Genomic DNA, 20822 nt, shown 5'->3' on the forward strand with positions numbered 1-20822 from the left:
TTATTACTGTAACTGTTCTTTGGTTTACTCATGTGTTACATACTGCCCCTGCACCATTTCTCAGATTTTACATGCTTATACTTTGAAGCGGCACCTTGAACTTGCAGACCGAGGTGTATGACCCGGGGAGATCAGGCCTACTGGCTCAACCTCTGATCCCCCTGACACACACACCGCCAGCCAGAGGAGGACCGCAGCCGCTGCCGGCCCCCCTCCCCCGCAGCATGTCCCCATGGATACCGCAAGGCGGGAATCGGCAGCCGCCGGGCTGTCAGTTCTCTCCCCCCCTCCCGGAATGCGCCGGGTCCGACGGTGGCTGCTGGTGATACGAGGTGCCGGTGGCAAGGCGCGTCTGGCCGGGCCGCAGAGCGGTGATACTCACGAGGTGAGGATGGGGAAACGCACGAACGGGACGACGAACCGACGGAGCCGCGACCGGAAGTGACGTCAAGGCGCTGGATACTGCAGAAGCAAGAAGCCGGGCGCCCTTCTGCTTGTGGGAGGGGGTTTAAATGGGGTAAGCGCGCCCCTCCCACAAATACAGGCTGCAAGCAGCCTTCAATACATATAAAAGCAAAAAACGGAACAGCACCTCCTGTCACAAATCGCAGGTGCAAGCTACCCGGCAATAATACAGCAAACAAATAAAGTAGCAGCACACCACTAAATGCACTAAGACTGAATGAACAGGTGAATATGTGAACATGGTCAAATACATGTTTGCTGTATTATTGCCGGCTAGCTTGCACCTGCGATTTGTCTCAGGAGGTGCTGTTCTGTTTTTTGCTTATATGTATATTATAGAGGACCAGGCATCCTCTTTGGAACTTAGCACTCCCCGCTCATCCCCCACCCCCTGGTGTTTTTAATCAGAGTAACAATGAAGCTGGACACTCCATGTTAGAGTAGGTCCCACCTGATAAGAAGCTACCTTGTCGTCTGGTAGGTGGGCCCAACATATTTTTGATCAATAATATGCGCTAAGAGCTTCTTCACTGCTTTGCAGTAAGTATTGGCGTCATGTATTTGACCCTGTTCACACATTCACCTGTTCATTCAGTCTTAGTGCATGTAGTGGTGTGCTGCTACTTTATTTGTTTGCTATATATATATGTATATATATATAGTTTGCCTCAAAATTTTTATATATTTTTTGACTTTTTATTATTTTTTCCCCTAATATTAAATTTTTTCTTCATATTTCATTTTACCTATGTGTATTATTACAAGAGGTTGATCAACCGTTTTTAGTGTATGTGTATTTTTGATCGTATGCACATGGTGAATGCCATACATCTATGTATGGTTTATATTTTATGTATTGTCTAATAAATTTACAGTTATATACTAAGTTGACTAATATCAGTCCATACAGCACTACATGAGCGAGTGCCCCCCAAACCAAGCATATTTTCAAATCTTTTTATACGATGTTGGGGTGAGTCACGGGGCGTGCACTGATCCACAGCTTCCCAGGTTGGTTGAGCCACTGATCTAATCACCATTAGATAACCCATGTCACACTGTATGGCAAAACAGGTATTATAAAAGTCCATACATTTTACGTGCCCCATGTTGTGTCCCTGTGAGCACATAGACGATAATGGGAGAAAACTAAAAGTCTCAGAACATGTTTTTTTTTTTATAAATATATAACAAAAAGGAATTTCCACATTGATGTTACACAAAACATAATGAAAATAATAAGCATCGGTTACTGTCTCTCCTCTTTTCCAGCAAATACAGTTGTAATCTACATAGTGATTGGCGTAGTTGTTGGCGTGTTTGTCATCAGCCTTGTGTTTATGGTTGCTGCATATTTCTACCTCAAATCCAGGTAAGGGATCAATGATACAACATTTTTTTTTCTTCAAAAGTATTATTTTGCAGTGTTTAGAACAGTAATGTTTTGACTGAAACATTACTGAAAACTGAGAACAAAATTATCCTCTCCTCTCAGAAGCAGCCTGCCCCTTGTACCAGCCTTGGCCCTACTCTTCTTTTGTTAGTACCCAAGCAACTTGCAAGACTGTGCATCAAACTACCTACTCTTAAACTAGAAAGATAGTTCTTACTTTTATACATAAAGCCAGCTAAGAAGTCTGCTAGCCAAAATATTTCTGCACATACAGGAAGATACATCTATAAATACACAGATGTAGCAAACATTCCATGTGACTTAGCATTTTAAATACACGCTTTCAGAAAACTTTAAATTGACACAACATAAGGCTTCATGCACACGACACACTGTCAGTTTTTCATGACCATTTTGCATCAGTGTGTGCATCCATTTTCGGGCCGTGTGTCTGTTTTTAATGTCCGTTTTGCATCCATTTAGCATCAGTTTTTTATGTCTATTAAAAACAGACAGAAAAATTGGATAAATTTGATTGTTATTTCTAGACCCACCCTTCTGAGAACACACACAGGATGGTAGCTAAAATAATGTCCCCCATAGTGAAGACAAATTTTTTTTTGGGCTGCCCCCACCTTTAATAATGCCCCCAGCTAAAATAATTTCCCCCATAGTGTAGGATATTTTTTTATGGCGCCCAGCTTTAATAATGCCCCCAATGTAGGCCCCCATCTTAAATAATGTCCCCCAAAGTGTAGGAATTATTTTTTCAATGTCCCCAGCTTTAATAATGTCCCCAATGTAGGGCCCCATCTTAAAGGGGTTGTCCCACTTTGCTTTTTTAATCTTATCAGCAGTAGATGTCCTGATAACTTCCTGGTTCTCAGGCAGTTGAGTGAAGGCCACGCCTCCTCATGACTCACCCTGCGTGCTCGTTCATGTGTATGAGTCATCCACATGGAGCCGTATGTGAGGTCCCGCCCCCCCCCCCAGTATAATAAACATTGAGTGCGGCCCCCCCCAGTATAATATACATTTAGTGCGCCCCCCCAGTATAATATACATTCAGTGCGGCCACCCCCCCCCAGTATAATATACATTCAGTGCGGCCACCCCCCCCCAGTATAATATACATTCAGTGCGCCCCCCCCAGTATAATATACATTGGTGGCGCAGTGGGAAGTGCCAATGAGGGTTAAAAAAATAAATAAAAAATTAACTCACCTCCTCCAATTGATTGCGCAGCTGCCGGTCTCCTGTTCTATCTTTAGGACCTGTGAAAGGACCTTTGGTGACATCACTGTGGTCATCACATGGTACATCATATGATCCATCACCATGGTAATGGACCATGTGATTAGCTCAGTGACGTCACCACAGGTCCTGAAGATAGAACAGGAGACCGGCAGCTGTGCGATCAATTGGTGGAGGTGAGTTAATTTTTTATTTATTTTTTTAACCCTCATTGGCACTTCCCACTGCGCCACCAATGTATATTATAATGGGGGGGGGTGGCCGCACTGAATGTATATTATACTGGGGGGGGGGGGTGGCCGCACTGAATGTATATTATACTGGGGGGGGGGTGGCCGCACTGAATGTATATTATACTGGGGGGGGGGCGCACTGAATGTATATTATACTGGGGGGGGGTGGCCGCACTGAATGTATATTATACTGGGGGGGGGGGGCGCGCACTGCGCCACCAATGTTAATACAAATGCAGGAGGTGGGTGCCGGAGTGAAATAGCCGGCACCCGACCTCTATGATAGGGGGCTGCGATCAGCGGCAGTTAACCCTTAAGGTCCCGCTCCCTGTCATAGAGGTCGGGTGCCGGCTATTTGATTCCGGCACCCGCCTGCTGTATTTGCGCATGCGCGGGCGTGCGCGTACTTGTAAGAATGGAGAGGCGGCCTGAGTACTGGTTCAGCTGTTGTGCGCAGGCGCGGCACAGCGATGCGGCCGGACGAAAGAGGCCGTATCCATGGGATACAGAAAACAACAAAGGAATCGCTTTACATGATTTTTTGAATGAAAGGTAGCTTTTGGATAATAACATGGATAGGAAGATATGTTGTGTGGGGGTAAATAGATTAGATAAAACCTATTTTATGAAGTGGGACAACCCCTTTAAATAATTTCCACCGTGGTTTAAATAATGCCCCCATATTGGCCCACAGCTGTTTTTTTTTGTTGATTTTACAAAAAAAATGAAAACTCTCACCTTATCCACTTGCGCGCGCTGCAGCAGTCTCTTCTCTCTTCACTGAACAGGACCTGCCGAAGGACCTGCAATGTGCGCGATGACATCACTGTGCGCTCCCACATTGTTACGTCACCACGCATAACCAGGTCCTTCGACAGGTCCTGCTCAATGAAGAGAGAAGAGACTGCCGGAAAGCTAACAAGTGGATAAGGTGATATTATTATTTTTTAACCCATAAATGGCCATATAGATAAAGTGTACCTGTTTTTAACGGCCGTTAGACAGGTGCAGTCCTGTCAATCGGCTGTTAAAAACAGTCCCATTGATTTCAATGGGGTCTGTCTGGCCATGGAAACGGCCAAAAATAGGACATGTCCTGTTTTTGGATGGACACTATTCACTGGCCATTAACAGAACGGCCATGTGAATAGCCCCATAGACTTTCATTGGTGCTAAAAATGGCTGTGTGACGGCCGTTACTTAAACGGACGTCACACGGCCATTAGTCATGTGCATGAATCCTAAGCCATTCAAAAAGTCAAGTAGCTTGGTTTGTGAACGTTTCATTGGCAAATGGATATTGTTTCTGCATTGTGCTCCTATATGCAGCAGAAACAAAAAAAGATGAAAAACAGTGCCTCATGTGCAGTACGTCTGGACTAAAAATAATAGGAAATGGTGCGTAATGCGCTTACCGGATCCTGTTGTGAGGAGTCACAACAGCTATAGAAGCCTTGCTGGTGTTTGCCCTCACCGGCTTAAGAGGATGCCTTGCTGCTGCCTGGTCCCCTCCTGTCTCATCGCCACGAGCTTCAGGGGTAGTCCATTTAAAGGTTGAAGAAAAATAGGACCACTTTCCGGCGCTGTAGGCATATAAATCGATCCGCACGATGGCTTGGATGTTTTTTCTTTTTATTTAATGATAATAAAGCTGTCTACGCGTTTCAAGGGCGTACAGCCCTCTTCCTCAGGACAGTATTCTTTACAGACTCTGTAAAGCATACTATCCTGAGGAAGAGGGCTGTACGCCATTGAAACGCGTAGACAGCTTTATTATCATTAAATAAAAAGATAAAAAACATCCAAGCCATTGTGCAGATCGATTTATATGCCTACAGCGCCGGAAAGTGGTCCTATTTTTCTTCAACCTTCAAACCTATATGCAGCAGCACACTTTTCTGGTCAACTCTTTCTTTTGGCAATTGTAAATTTCTAATGTCCGAAATGAAAGGGACTCTTGGACACATGGGGAGGTATTGTATTTGCAGGTACCCAAAAGGGACTACTACACTACAACAAATGTCTCCATTTTAACCATTTGTATAGTGTCACTTATTACCATAACAAGCACATAACCACAAATCCTAAAGTTCAACTTTTATCACAAATGATTCTTATGTTGTAAGTGTTGTATTTTTTATATTGTAATATTCAACCATATTAGCTGTCTCTGACATCTTTTTGTAAAGAAATATAACTTCTGCCCAGGATCCACAAAACCTTATATGTGTAAAGTATGCATAGTCATTGCTTCTTATGGTCTTGCTTTCTAGAAAACGCAAGAGTAAGTTTTTGGAGTCACCTGAAACCTCTCAGCATGAAAGAGACAGTGTATCAGTCCGATCAATAAACATGGCGTATAATGAGCCACAAATCCAATTGAATTATGCTGAGAACTTTAGGGAAGATGAAGTTCAAGAAATGCATGGCAATGACAATGTTAATCTATATTTGGAGAATGAAGAATGCGGCGCACAAGTTAATCTAGGATATGAAGATGATGATGCAATTAATGGACATGTGAATGAAACCGATAAAGTGACTATATTTTAAATTGCCCGAGGCATTAAAAATGACATTTCAGTCTACATAGGACATTTCAGATGTACAGTATGTGACTTTGCCCATAAACAAATAGCTATTTATCCATGAATTGTGAACATTGGAAATGTTTTTATGCTTTTTGATTCTGTGTATGTTAACATTGTCCCTCTGTATTGTGATCACTTGCATAGTTTTCACCTAATGAATGTATATATATGTTATGTACTGTATTTGCACTTTTCCATCTATAATTTATAATATATTATCTGCTTTGTAATCATAATATACTGTGTAAAAATGGAACATTATGTTCTTTTAAAAAACAAAATAAAAATAAAGCATATCTATATAAATAAGTGTTCTGTAGGATTGAATAGAGTGCACTTATACTTCAGGTTCCTCTTCAGTGAATCAATGCTTAGATCTTAGAGTATCAGAAGTGTGCATTCTATGCGCAGGACTGGGCTGATAAAGCAGTTTAGCAGGGAATTCTGGTTATGTAGTTATCTACTATATAAGCATACAGTAGTTACATATCTCAGCCATGTATTAATAGCAGAGATGAGAGAATTTTTGGAAATTTGATTTGGGTCATATTCAAATTTGATTTGATCTGAATCAATTCTACTTGAATCAAAGGTGCTCCAATTGGCCTGAAAATTGATATATGAGATTCTGAGGTCTCATGGGACTATTTTTTTTATCTTGTCTCTCTCTCTCTCACTTTTTTCCTTTTAAATTTTTTTTCTCTCTCACTCCTCCCCCCTTCAAGCTCTTTAATGCAAAGACAGCAATATTAATTAATGTCAGAGTTAGGGCTCGTTCACACGAACATATTTTGCGTTCCGTATACGGGTCGTTTTATGCATTCCCTATACGGTCCGTATATGGAACCATTCATTTCAGTGGGTCCGCAAAACATGCGGACAGCACTCTATGTGCTGTCCGCATCCATTAGTCTGCAAAAATGATGAGTCCTGTCCTATTCTTGTCCGTTTTGCGGACAAGAATAGGCATTTCTATAATGGGCCTCCTGTTCCGCTCCGCTAATAGGCAAACGAGCGGAATCCGTTTTTTGTGGATCTGCAATTTTCAGACCGCAAAAAACTGCACGGTCGTGTGAACGAGCCCTTACACTGATATTTACTGTATGTGTATATATATATATATATATATATATATATATATATGATATATATGTAAACACATAGTTGATGGTTTTCATCAACACACTGCATAGAAACACACTACACCTTTAGATTTATGTTTGTTTTACAAAAAAAAGTTCCAGAAAATGTGCTAGGTTTTTGGGTAAGAAATAACAGGCCCAATTAAAAATCCCCTGCTATGAACATATTGCACACTGTTATATAGTATAGGTGGTGCTCACCGGTAAATACTGGAGCTCAGCCCACTGTACGAGGTGTACGGTTTTTGGACAGTAAAATAGCAAACATAAACAATAAAAGATTGCCTGTCTCACAGTAATATGCATCAACTTTTACTAATTGATAAAAATATTTCACATTCACATAACTTAATCACATAAAAAACTTTATAGGGCAAAAATAGACAGAATTAAACGTAAACTTTATATACTGTCTCATTAAATGCGGAGCTCATGCAAAAATAGCAAACATACACAAAAAAAGCTGCTATTTTGTATATTTTTACAATTTATGCGTGAGCTCCGCATTTAAAGGGACAGTATATAAAGTTGACATTTAATTCTGTCTATTTTTGCCCTATAAAGGTTTTTTATGTGATTATTTTATGTGAATGTGAAATATTTTTAGGAATTTGTAAAAGTTTATATAAATTACTGTGAGCCAGCCAATCTTTTATTGTTTACATTATCGCACAGGTATTGACGCACAAAAATGCACTAAATTGCACAATTATAAACAGTAGAAAAATTGCAATAATCAGAACAAGTGCAATTGTGCAGCAAATGCTGGAAAATATATGCTGCTGGTGATGTTGGAAAATATGCCTATAAAACACATGAACTGAAGAAGGTTTGAAACAGGTTTTTGGACAAAAAAAGTTGGCTTATACAAAGAAAAAAAGAGTATTGTCTTTTTAAATGATCTTCCTGCAGTGCAACACATGAAGTTATGAACAGCTGCGGCTGCCTTCATTGTCAGACACACAGGGCCATCTTTAACAAGGGGCAAAAGGGGCAGCTGCCCCAGGCCCAATTGCTCCTGGGGGGCCCAAGGCAGCTGCCTCTTGAGCCCTGCTAGCCACTGCCCCGGGTGTCAGGCTGTCAACTACACAGGGGGTGCTGCCATGCCTGCCGGCACTCCAGGCAGCGTACTGTGAGAGCTGTGATTCTCTAGGACCTTAGATGTCATCATCACCATGTGACCAGTAACCTAGCAATATTACTGGTCACATGGCTATGAGGTCATCAAGGTCCTTTCTACCAGGAGTGTTGCTGTATAAGTTGGCCTTAACTGTGGAGCTTTTTTTGTGAAGATTACATCAGAAAAAGGTGACAGGGGCTGTTATGCTAATATACTGTAAACTACTGTATAGTGGGGTGCTGTATACTGTGGGGGGCTGTATACTGTATACTGTGGGTGCTGTATATTGTGGAGTGCTATACTGCTGTACTGTATAGTGTAGGGGGGCTGTATACTGTATACTGTGGGTGCTGTATATTGTGGAGTGCTATACTGCTGTACTGTATACTGTGGGGGGCTGTATACTGTGGGGGACTATATACTGTATTCTGTGGGTGCTGTATATTGTGGAGTGCTATACTGCTGTACTGTATAGTGTGGGGGGCTGTATCGTGTATAGTTTGGGGTGCTGTATACTGTGGGGGGCTGTATACTGTATACTGTGGGTGCTGTATATTGTGGAGTGCTATACTGCTCTACTGTATACTGTGAGGTGTTGTATACTGTGGGGTGCTCTATACTGTGGGCTGCTATACTGCTCTACTATATACTGTGGGGTACTGTATAGTGTGGGGTGCTATACTGCATACTGTGTGGTGCTGTATACTATAGGGAGCTATACTGCATACTGTGGGTTGCTGTATACTATAGGGTGCTATACTGCATACTGTGGAGTGCTGGGGTGCACTGTAACACTAGGGTGAGTCGAGCCCCGTTCTTCTTCCTGCAGAGTGGTGCCCACTTCCAGCCTGAGCCCAGCTGCCCAGAGCACTGATGCTGAGCCGCTGGAGTCTTCAGAACTGAAAGTATTTACAGTCATTCACTGTACTCTACCAGGTGTGTGGATTTTTCAGTGTGTGTGTGTTGTGGTGGAGGACATGATTGCCTGCTAAGGTGTGGGAAGGCGGGATCCAGGGGGCCCAAGTACATTTTTGCCCAGGGTCCAATCAATATTAAAGACGGCCCTGCAGACACACAGTACACTAACTGTCCCTACACTCACTATCACACAACAAACTAATAGATATATTGGTGTACGTTCCCAAAAAATATTACATTCTCACAGCCTGAAGGAACAAATTAAAATAAAATAATAAAGTTTTAATAATATACTACTTAAAACAGGGGATGTGTATATCATTTCAGTGAGATTCAGGCAGCCAGGCTCTCCTGGTGTAGAGAGGGATAGAGCACATAACCATCTGAACTTTGCTAGCAGGTAACGCTACTTTGTAATTTCAAGACCAGGGCCAGGACACGGCCCTTAATTCGCAAAGACACAGGTGTGGAGACCACAGACTTTTGTCTAATACCTCAACCCAACAGATTGAGCATGGTAGTAGGAGGGAGCCAATAGTAGAAATCCACATGCGAAGGCAAACTACCTATACAGGGAGTGCAGAATTATTAGGCAAGTTGTATTTTTGAGGATTAATTTTATTATTGAACAACAACCATGTTCGCAATGAACCCAAAAAACTCATTATTATCAAAGCTGAATATTTTTGGAAGTAGTTTTTAGTTTGTTTTTAGTTTTAGCTATTTTAGGGGGATATCTGTGTGTGCAGGTGACTATTACTGTACATAATTATTAGGCAACTTAACAAAAATCAAATATATACCCATATCAATTATTTATTTTTACCAGTGAAACCAATATAACATCTCAACATTCACAAATATACTTTTCTGACATTCAAAAACAAAACAAAAACAAATCAGCGACCAATATAGCCACCTTTCTTTGCAAGGACACTCAAAAGCCTGCCATCCATGGATTCTGTCAGTGTTTTGATCTGTTCACCATCAACATTGCGTGCAGCAGCAACCACAGCCTCCCAGACACTGTTCAGAGAGGTGTACTGTTTTCCCTCCTTGTAAATCTCACATTTGATGATGGACCACAGGTTCTCAATGGGGTTCAGATCAGGTGAACAAGGAGGCCATGTCATTAGATTTTCTTCTTTTATACCCTTTCTTGCCAGCCACGCTGTGGAGTACTTGGACGCGTGTGATGGAGCATTGTCCTGCATGAAAATCATGTTTTTCTTGAAGGATGCAGACTTCTTCCTGTACCACTGCTTGAAGAAGGTGTTTTCCAGAAACTGGCAGTAGGACTGGGAGTTGAGCTTGACTCCATCCTCAACCCGAAAAGGCCCCACAAGCTCATCTTTGATGATACCAGCCCAAACCAGTACTCCACCTCCACCTTGCTGGTGTCTGAGTCGGACTGGAGCTCTCTGCCCTTTACCAATCCAGCCACGGGCCCATCCATCTGGCCCATCAAGACTCACTCTCATTTCATCAGTCCATAAAACCTTAGAAAAATCAGTCTTGAGATATTTCTTGGCCCAGTCTTGACGTTTCAGCTTGTGTGTCTTGTTCAGTGGTGGTCGTCTTTCAGCCTTTCTTACCTTGGCCATGTCTCTGAGTATTGCACACCTTGTGCTTTTGGGCACTCCAGTGATGTTGCAGCTCTGAAATATGGCCAAACTGGTGGCAAGTGGCATCTGGGCAGCTGCACGCTTGACTTTTCTCAGTTCATGGGCAGTTATTTTGAGCCTTGGTTTTTTCACACGCTTCTTGCGACCCTGTTGACTATTTTGAATGAAACGCTTGATTGTTCGATGATCACGCTTCAGAAGCTTTGCAATTTTAAGAGCGCTGCATCCCTCTGCAAGATATCTCACTATTTTTGACTTTTCTGAGCCTCTCAAGTCCTTCTTTTGACCCATTTTGCCAAAGGAAAGGAAGTTGCCTAATAATTATGCACACCTGATATAGGGTGTTGATGTCATTAGACCACACCCCTTCTCATTACAGAGATGCACATCACCTAATATGCTTAATTGGTAGTAGGCTTTCGAGCCTATAAAGCTTGGAGTAAGACAACATGCATAAAGAGGATGATGTGTTCAAAATACTTATTTGCCTAATAATTCTGCACTCCCTGTACATGCTACGTGTGGATCTGATTTGTAAGTAACATCCATACAGCACACAGTCTTTCCCCCAAAAGCAAGATACACACATGTGTTTGCTATTCACATGCATCCATGGCTCAAGTAGGCTCTCCTTGTCTCGTTCCACACCAATACATTGGCACTGTGGGAATCGCTACTCCATAAACATGCACACTCATTGTCAGGGATACATTGTCTGAGGGGGGATGTCCATTCACAACCACAACCCTGCCTAATGAACCATGTCCTAAAGGGATAACAGCGGCTCAATGCTTTTTAACATGACAGTAGCGTGTCACGTCATTAGGAGCAGACAGTCAGGTGCATAAATATTGGGACATCGACACAATTCTAACATTTTTGGCTCTATACACCACCCCAATGGATTTGAAATGAAACAAACAAGATGTGCTTTAACTGCAGACTGTCATATTTAATTTGAGTGTATTAACATCCAAATCAGGTGAACGGTGTAGGAATTACAACAGTTTGCATATGCGCCTCCCACTTGTTAAGGAACCAAAAGTAATGGGACAGAATAATAATCATAAATCAAACTTTCACTTTTTAATACTTGGTTGCAAATCCTTTGCAGTCAATTACAGCCTGAAGTCTGGAACGCATAGACATCACCAGACGCTGGGTTTCATCCCTGGTGATGCTCTGCCAGGCCTCTACTGCAACTGTCTTCATTTCCTGCTTGTTCTTGAGGCATTCTCCCTTCAGATTTGTCTTCAGCAAGTGAAATGAATGCTCAATCGGATTCAGGTCAGGTGATTGACTTGGCCATTGCATAACATTCCACTTCTTTCCCTTAACAAACTCTTCGATTGCTTTTGCAGTATGCTTTTGGGTCATTGTCTATCTGCACTGTGAAGCACCGCCCAACGAGTTCTGAAGCATTTGGGTGAATATGAGCAGAAAATATTGCCCGAAATACTTCAGAATTCATCCTGCTGCTTTTGTCAGCAGTCACATCATCAATAAATCCAAGAGAACCAGTTCAATTGGCAGCCATACATGCCCACGCCGTGACACTACCACCACCATGATTCACTGATGAGGTGGTATGCTTAGGATCATGAGCAGTTCCTTTCCTTCTCCATACTCTTCTCTTCCCATAACTCTGGTACAAGTTAATATTGGTCTCATCTGTCCATAGGATGTTGTTCCAGAACTGTGAAGGCCTATTTAGATGTCAAACTCTAATCTAGTCTTCCTGTTTTTGAGGCTCACCAATGGTTTACATCTTGTGGTAAACCCTCTGTATTCACTCTGGTGAAGTCTTCTTTTGATTGTTGACTTTGACACACATACACCTACCTCCTAGAGAGTTTTCTTGATCTGGCCAACTGTAAGTAACATAGTAACATAGTACATAAGGCCGAAAAAATACATTTGTCCATCCAGTTCGGCCTGTCATCCTGCAAGCTGATCCAGAGGAAGGCAAAAAAAAAAAAACTCTGTGAGGTAGAAGCCAATTTTCCCCACTGTAGGGTGTTTTCTTCACCAGAGAAAGAATTATTCGGTCATCCACCACAGTTGTTTCCGTGGTCTTCCGGGTCTTTTGGTGTTGCTGATCTCACCAAAGAATGTTCCGAACAGTTGTTTTGGCCACGCCTAATGTTTTTGCTATCTCTCTGATGGGCTTGTTTTGTTTTTTCAGCCTAATGATGGCTTACTTCACTGATAGTGACAGCTCTTTGGATCTCATCTTGAGAGTTGACAGCAACAGATTCCAAATGCAAATAGCACACTTGAAATGAACTCTGGACATTTTTGTCTGCTCATTGTAATTGGGATAATGAGGGCATAACACACACCTGGCAATGGAACAGCTGATATGCCAATTGTCCCATTACTTTTGGTGCCTTAACAAGTGGGAGCCATATATACAAACTGTTGTAATTCCTACACTGTTCACCTGATTTGGATGTAAATACCCTCAAATTAAAGCTGACAGTCTGCAGTTAAAGCACATCTTGTTCATTTCATTTCAAATGCATTGTGGTGGTATATAGAGCCAAAAATGTTAGAATTGTGTCGATGTCCCAATATCTATGAACCTGACTGTATATTGTTAATTATGCCTGTAATAGAAATCGCCCTGCACTGTTGCATGCACAGGCTCCGGCACTGTGATGGCCATATGCGGCCGAGCACATGCCGGGAAGATATCATAGAAACCCTGCTCCCCCGGAGGAAGGCGCCAGTCCGAACAGCCAATGTGCTCTATCCCTCTCTACACAAAGAGAGCCTGGCTCACTGAAGTGATATACACATCCCCTCTTTTAAGTAGTATGTTATTAAAACTTTTATTTTCTTTTAATTCATTCCTTCAGGCTGTGAGAATGTAATACTTTTTTGGAACATACACCAGTATATCTATTAGTTTGTTTTGTTATAGTTACAAGCTGTCCCTTTACGTTGGGGAATGACAATTTTTTTGTCAACTGATCTGAGTTCTGAATGCTGGTTAGGGGACCCGAAGGAGGTGTTCTCCGAAAAATAATTACCTGCACAGTCAGCTCATGTAAGCATTACTGCGTCTTTTAAAAACCTTAATCGTGTGTATAGAAATCACGTACGGTGCTGGTGGGAGGTTCAGACATTATACACATAAAAAACAACATAGTCCCGAGAGGACTGAGAAATCCTGTCCTCCCAGCAGCCCGTGTGCGCTCCAATGACTTCTTGAAGAAATGGGATTAGAAGTCCGTTGATGGCTCCCTCCGTTTTGATGAGATTGTTGCTTGAGGTGGAAAAAAGGCTACTAGCCAAAAGTGAGATTGACTTGAAAGAGTGTAAAAAAAAATTGTGAACACACTGACTTTGGCAAGAAGAAAGCCTTACTACAACAGAACATTGAGCGCTTTACATCCCAGATCAAGGAAAGAAAGCACTTTCAGTTTAACAGGGACAAAAGTGACTTCAAGAAGGGCAAGGTTTTTGACTTTGGCCCTAAACATTAGACCAACACTGAGGTGGACACTGAATTGTGTGATACTGAAGTGGACCAAGGTGGTGTATCTTCAAGAGGGCGAGGAACATCCAGCAGGGTATCTCAGAGGTCAGGGAGGGGGTTTCGAGGAGGTTTTTTAGATCATACCCCCCTGGTGTCCGACTACCTACTACTTCACAAAAAAGCTTAGGAGGTTCCCAAATAGAGGAACTCCAGGTGGCAAACTTATCTAAACGTGACCTTTTCCCTTCTTAAATGGAGGTCCTCAAAAAAGACCTCTCATTTGTGCCCCTTCAGAAGTGTAACCTGTTAAACTGGATTAAGGATCTACACTTATACGCACGCAGGCTAAAGTGGAAAAATTTATTTTGTATACATGATAAACGTAGATGTCAAGAATTGGGAATTGAGCTAGAAAGCCTTCAGGTTGTACATCTGTTGGCAAGTCTGTCTGAAGAGGGATATAGGAATATTGGTGACTGTCCCTTTACGGACCTTAAAAACCCCTCCAAACTGTTTCCTCCAATTAATGACAATACCAGAATTGACACCTTACTAACAGTGGTGACCCGGGATCTTCATCAATTAGAGGGCAAATACCTGGGAGAAGACAATCTGACCCCTGATGAAAGGGAGTCACTTGGTGAGTGACCATTGTCATTAACCCCTTAGATAAGGGGGGCAACATCGTCGTTATGGACCACAATAAATACCGCAAGATGTGCCTTAGACTGCTGGAGGATGTCAACACCTATAGACAGCTCCCCACTGACCCCATTCCTCTATTTAGGGCCCAATTGTTGACACTACTCAATGAAGCGTGTGATTACAGACTTATTAGCAAAACCAAATATGACTTTCTACTACCTACGTTTCTAGTTCTTGCTACCTTCTACAGTCTACCCAAATTACATAAGCAGGGTACACAACTGAAGGGTAGACCCATTGTCTCAGGTATAGGCAGCCTCACTGCCAATATCAGCACATATGTTTATATGATATTGCGTCCATTTGTGGCTTGCTTACAATCGTATGCCCGAGACACCATGGACGTTTTACAGCGGTTAGACGACATCCAATGTGAGGATGATGTGTGGTTGGGTAACTTGGATGTGGAGGCCCTGTACAGCTCTATACCTCATGATACCAGGTGTCGGGCTGTCAAGGCTTTCCTACAACAGAGAGGTGAGCATTGCCATCGCCATAACATCTTCCTGATGAAACTGCTGGATTTTGTCCCCAAACGTAACATTTTCCTCTTTAATCGGCACATTTACCACCAGCTCAGGGAGTTGCCATGGGCAGTCCCTTCGCCCGACTTTTGTAAACCTTTACCTGGGCTGCTGGTAAAAAGAGGTCATGTTTGGTGACAAGATGGAGCTGGATGAGATACATCGATGATGTGTTGGTATTATGGAAAGGAACCAGGGAGAGCTTCACAAATTTCATGGAGGAACTGACTATAAATCAGCTAGGCTTGTACTTTACATCAGAAATTCATGAGCGCCAAATCACATTCTTAGACCTCATGATCACAATAGGCACGGACAGAAGAATAACCACCAATTTGTTCAGAAAACAAACATCCACTAACAGTCTCCAACATTGGGAGAGTGGACACCCGCTGTCTCTGAGAAGAGGTATCCCGAAAGGACAGTACCTGAGGGCCAGAAGAAATTGCTCTGAATTTGGTGAGTTTAAAGCCATTGCATGTGATCTGAAGACTTGGTTTCTGAATCGGGGGTATCCCCAGTATACATTAAAAAGGGCATTTCATCACTCAATGAGTACTGACTGTGGTCAACTCATTGTCCCCAAAATTAGGACCAAGGATAATGTCACTCCGAGAATCATAGGTACATATGACAAGGCTCATCAACAGATACGCGATATATTTCAACGTCACTGGGCCATTCTGCAGTATGACCCAGAAATTGGCTCACTGGTACCGGAACGTCCCTCCATCACATATCGACGCAGTTCCAATTTGCACGACCGTTTGGTGCACAGCCTGTGCACACGCCCTACACCTGACACATGGCTGAAGAACACGCTAACAGGAACCTTCCCTTGTGGTTCCTGTATAATGTGTGGCAATATCATGAAAGGAGCTTCTTTCACCAGTTTAGTTTCTAAAGAAAGATATAGCATCCGTTCCTTCATAAGGTGTACATCAACGGGCATTGTGCACCTTCCTACCTGTCAGTGCGGCCTACAATATGTAGGTAAATTAAAAAGTGAGTTGAGGAGGAGAATAGGCGAACACCTTTCGGATATCAGGAACATTGAGATACGTCAGTGGCACGTCATGTGTGTGATTTTCATGATGGCAACCCGGATGTGCTGAAGGTGCTGGGGAATTAACAGGTTAAAATATCCATTTGTGGTGGAGATATTGATACACCATTGCTCCATAAGGAAGCCCTTTGGATCTTCAAGTTACAGACTGTTCACCCCAAAGGTCTGAATGAGGCCATCTCCTATGCTTGTTTCATATAGTGACATAACACAGCGCTTATTTCATATAGTGACATAACATATAACATGGGCTGCACATGCACACCTGTGATATGAGCTTATGACATTCCATGATGCCGGTAAAAGTTCTATATGTCACCTTTATGTATATACCCCTGCTAATGCAATTGTACTACCTTACGCCGTCAGGGGGTATGCATAACATAAGAGAGAAAAAAACTAAGGTTATCGACCCTAAGAAGGCGCTGACACCTCCTATTGTTTCATCATGTATTATAAATGTATTATAATCCCCTTTGTGGGTCCCCATGTATTTAGCCATATTGGTACCTGGCTTTTGATACCGCAAATGAGATTCCCCCTTTACCTGGAGTGCGCATGCGCTGCCCCCCCCCCCAACCACTACTGCTACTCCGTGCGTTCGCCAAGGCAGAGGGCGTGTGTCGTGGACGCACCTCCATCTCTGATTGGCTGTTCATGCCGAAGCCTTCCTCCGGGGTGCAGGGTTTCTGTGATATCTACCCGGCATGTGTTTAGCCCCGTACGGCCATCGCAGCACCAGAGCCTGTGCACGCAATAGTGCAGGGCAATTTCTATTAAAGGGATCTTTAACAATATATGCTCCTGATAACAAGTGACACACTACTTTCACATTGAAATGCATTGAGCCGCTGTTATCCCTTTAGGACATAGTTCATTAGGCAGGGCTGTGGTTGTGAATGGACATCTCCTCCTCAAACAATGTATCCCTGACAATGAGTGTGCATGTTTATGGAGTTAATCACTGAGTATACCAATATTGAAAGGGACACTTGCTAATGTAAGTTGTATATCACTCAGGGCAATGTCTTAAAACATAACTTTTATTATAGTATTTCTTTAAAACCAAATACAAAACCTGGATAAAACATCCTAATTTGTCACGAGGGTGTCAAGAGCCACGCCTGACTCCGATATACCCAGGGTCAGGAAGTAGCAGCTTTAGACATAGAGTGGCTGCGCGCTCTATGTCTAAAGATCACGCTGTTTCTTAATGATAGTTTTTTGTGTTTGCCTTGCAATCCTTTTTGTCTCACTCAGGGATCCGTAGCTTCTTCTCCTCAGCTGTTTCTGGTCTGTCACTCCCAACCTCCTTATATTCTCCTCTCTCACTTCTCTGGTTGCCAGATATAGAGCTTCCTGCCTGGACTTCTATACTGACCCACTGGAGCTGTGAATCCTGGTTGTTGTTCCAGAGTGTTACCCTCCGGATCCCTGTTGGGCTTTTGTTGTCCACTGTTGTCGCCCACCTGGGATTATATGTTTTGTCTGTATTGTCTGTCCTCTCCTTGGTGTTTTCCTTTAGAGCTAGTGGTGCGGACTAGTGCTCCCACCGCCCTATTCACTACCTAGGGCTCATCTCAGGGAAAGCCAGGGTTTAGGCACGTGATCAGCGTACGGGTGAGGAACCCGTCTAGGGACGTCAGGGCAGTCAGATGCCAGCCTCAAGGTGAGTTAGGGGTCACCACCTTTCCCTCTCCCTTGGACAGGGCATTCCCTTTTCCCTCCCTTTGTGTCACGTATGTGATTGGCACGCCGGTCATGACATAATTAATCTGAAGAAGCTATCAATGGTTATTTCTATGCAGTGGGAAGCTGAGACATTGGGATACTGGGTTAGGGTGAATCTGTCCATATTCTTACCCTCCACAATCTGCTCAGCCCAGAGATGCACCTTGATGGTAGATGCACTCTGTCTGTGTACCTAGAACTAATCTGTCCTTAAAAAGACCCTATTGCGTACAGTAGATCCCAAATGTCACAGATCCCATCGCGTTTCCCCCTCCCAGTAGAAGCAGGGTTCAGAGGACTATAATTATAGGGGTCAAAAAAGGTGTGCATCACAATGATGAAACAGAAATTAGACTGCCAGCACAATGATAAATGGGCTGCAGGAACCATAGGTACACACAGCCACTCCTAGGGTGCAGAGTATAACGATAGGGGGTCAGTCAGCAATCATAGCATTTTAGAGCACACTAAGCAAAGACATAAGCTCTGGCTAATAAAGTATTACTGGTAGACAGTTTCATTGTAAGGACATACAATCACTTGATAATAAGGGCCAGTGATAGACAATATGTTTCCTGCACCACAGCAACAAATGTCTCCAAACAATAATAAGTAAGGCTTTACATAACACTCCACTTGATGTGAGAGAATTGCTGATACACACTCACAGTCTGTTGGCTGTGTGACCAAAGAAAGGGTTTCTGGGGCCAGATGATAGCTCCATTGTACCTGGGAAAGGACCTTATTTAAAAAGGGCATGTTGTGGGCGTAGGTTACACATTAGGTCTTCTAATTTGTTGGTGACCTCATCAATCAACCCTAAACACACCCAGAACCAAATAGCCAGCTAGTCGTAGGTTAAATAATTAATTATATACACACCCCCTTCCTCACATGGCACCCCCTCCAAACAGAGAGCCCTCCAAGCCTCCTTCTCAAAAGAAGGGACACCCCCTTGGCAGCCGTCCCACATAGCACGACTGGCGAACATGTATCCAGGGGTTGTAACCCTTCAGAGAGTAAACACCTCCCATGATTACACCCACAGCATGGACCACTTGCCACTACCATAAGTGTATATTCATAGGAAAGTGATTGCAATGTGGTCCATGGGGAGGCCCCGCCCCTTCCACCTGTGCATTCAATCGACATACAGCGTGGAATGGTCGTGCGTTCCATCAAAGCTAGCGGAGCCCGCAGAACTGATACAAAGCGGCACTGTGCACTATTCAAAGGGGTAATAGATGAACCCACCATCCCCCACAATAGATATATACTAACCTAAATAAGGGAAATGGAGGGGATAATATTAGCCAAAGTGGAAGGGTGGTAGAAAAGAGAGAAGATAGGGGGGAAGGTCTACAGTTGGAGGCTAGGGTTCAATTAAAGAGCCCCAGACGGATAACTCACAGTGACCCTACATACTACTATATAGTAGGTGGCATAGAAAGAAAGGAACAAGTACATACTAATCTTGGCCTATGGTTCATTACCCAGGAACAAAAACACCACTAAACACATTATTAGTTGATAATTAGTTGATATATACAGGGTGGGCCATTTATATGGATACACCTTAATAAAATGGGAATGGTTGGTGATATTAACTTCCTGTTTGTGGCACATTAGTATGTGTGAGGGGGGAAACTTTTCAAGATAGGTGGTGACCATGATGGCCATTTTGAAGTTGGCCATTTTGAATCCAACTTTGGTTTTTTCAATAGGAAAAGGGTCATGTGACACATTAAACTTATTGGGAATTTCACAAGAAAAACAATGGTGTGCTTGGTTTTAACATAACTTTATTCTTTCATGAGTTATTTCCAAGTTTCTGACCACTTATAAAATGTGTTCAATGTGCTGCCCATTGTTCTGGATTGTCAATGCAACCCTCTTCTCCCACTTTTCACACACTGATAGCAACACCGCAGGAGAAATGCTAGCACAGGCTTTCAGTATCCGTAGTTTCAGGTGATGCACATCTCGTATCTTCACAGCATATGCTACCTCGTCTAAAGGTAATGCTTGGGCTAGGTGACAGAGCCTCTGCTATATCTGAATCTATGAGGAGTATAGGCCAATATTTCTTGGGTATTTCCCTGATACCCCTATTCTCAACATCAAATGTTGAGATGATTCTAATAATTCTAATAATCTCATTTTTGGGATCAGAGCTCCTGGGAACCAAGAGGTTGCCTCTGTTACATTTTTCAGCTTTTTGGAATGCATCCCTCAGTATATTTTGGGGATACCCCCTTGCCCTAAAGCGATCTTGCAGCTTTATAGATTTGTCATAGAAGCTATCTAGGTCCAAACAATTTATCTTCATTCTGAGGTATTGACCACAAGGTATCCCTCTCTTTAGATTCGTTGGGTGGTAACTCTCCCAGTGCAGCAAATTATTTGTCGCTGTCGTCTTCCTGTAGGTAGTGGTTACCAATCTATCTGTTTGCTTGGTCACCCTGATGTCCAAGAAGGTAAGTGTCTCGTGATGGAACTTGAATGTAAATGATAGGCCTATCTCATTAGAGTTGAGGGTTTTTACAAATGACTTAAATTGGTCCAAGTCAC

General features: G+C 42.8%; 1 protein-coding gene across 1 annotated transcript in view; it reads left to right on the plus strand.

Moving 5' to 3' along the window:
* Nucleotides 1-6159, plus strand: part of LOC122935325 (zonadhesin-like) — a 36809-nt gene extending 30650 nt beyond the window's left edge. Inside the window, exons 23-24 of the mRNA XM_044291090.1 lie at nucleotides 1738-1837; nucleotides 5619-6159. Coding sequence (XP_044147025.1) covers nucleotides 1738-1837; nucleotides 5619-5898 — 380 coding nt within the window. The 3' untranslated portion in view covers nucleotides 5899-6159. The remainder of the gene's footprint in view (nucleotides 1-1737; nucleotides 1838-5618) is intronic.
* The last annotated feature ends 14663 nt before the right edge of the window (nucleotides 6160-20822 follow it).

The sequence above is a fragment of the Bufo gargarizans genome, chromosome 4 (genome assembly GCF_014858855.1).
Source record: "Bufo gargarizans isolate SCDJY-AF-19 chromosome 4, ASM1485885v1, whole genome shotgun sequence".
In the NCBI taxonomy this organism is placed as follows: Eukaryota; Metazoa; Chordata; class Amphibia; order Anura; family Bufonidae; genus Bufo; species Bufo gargarizans.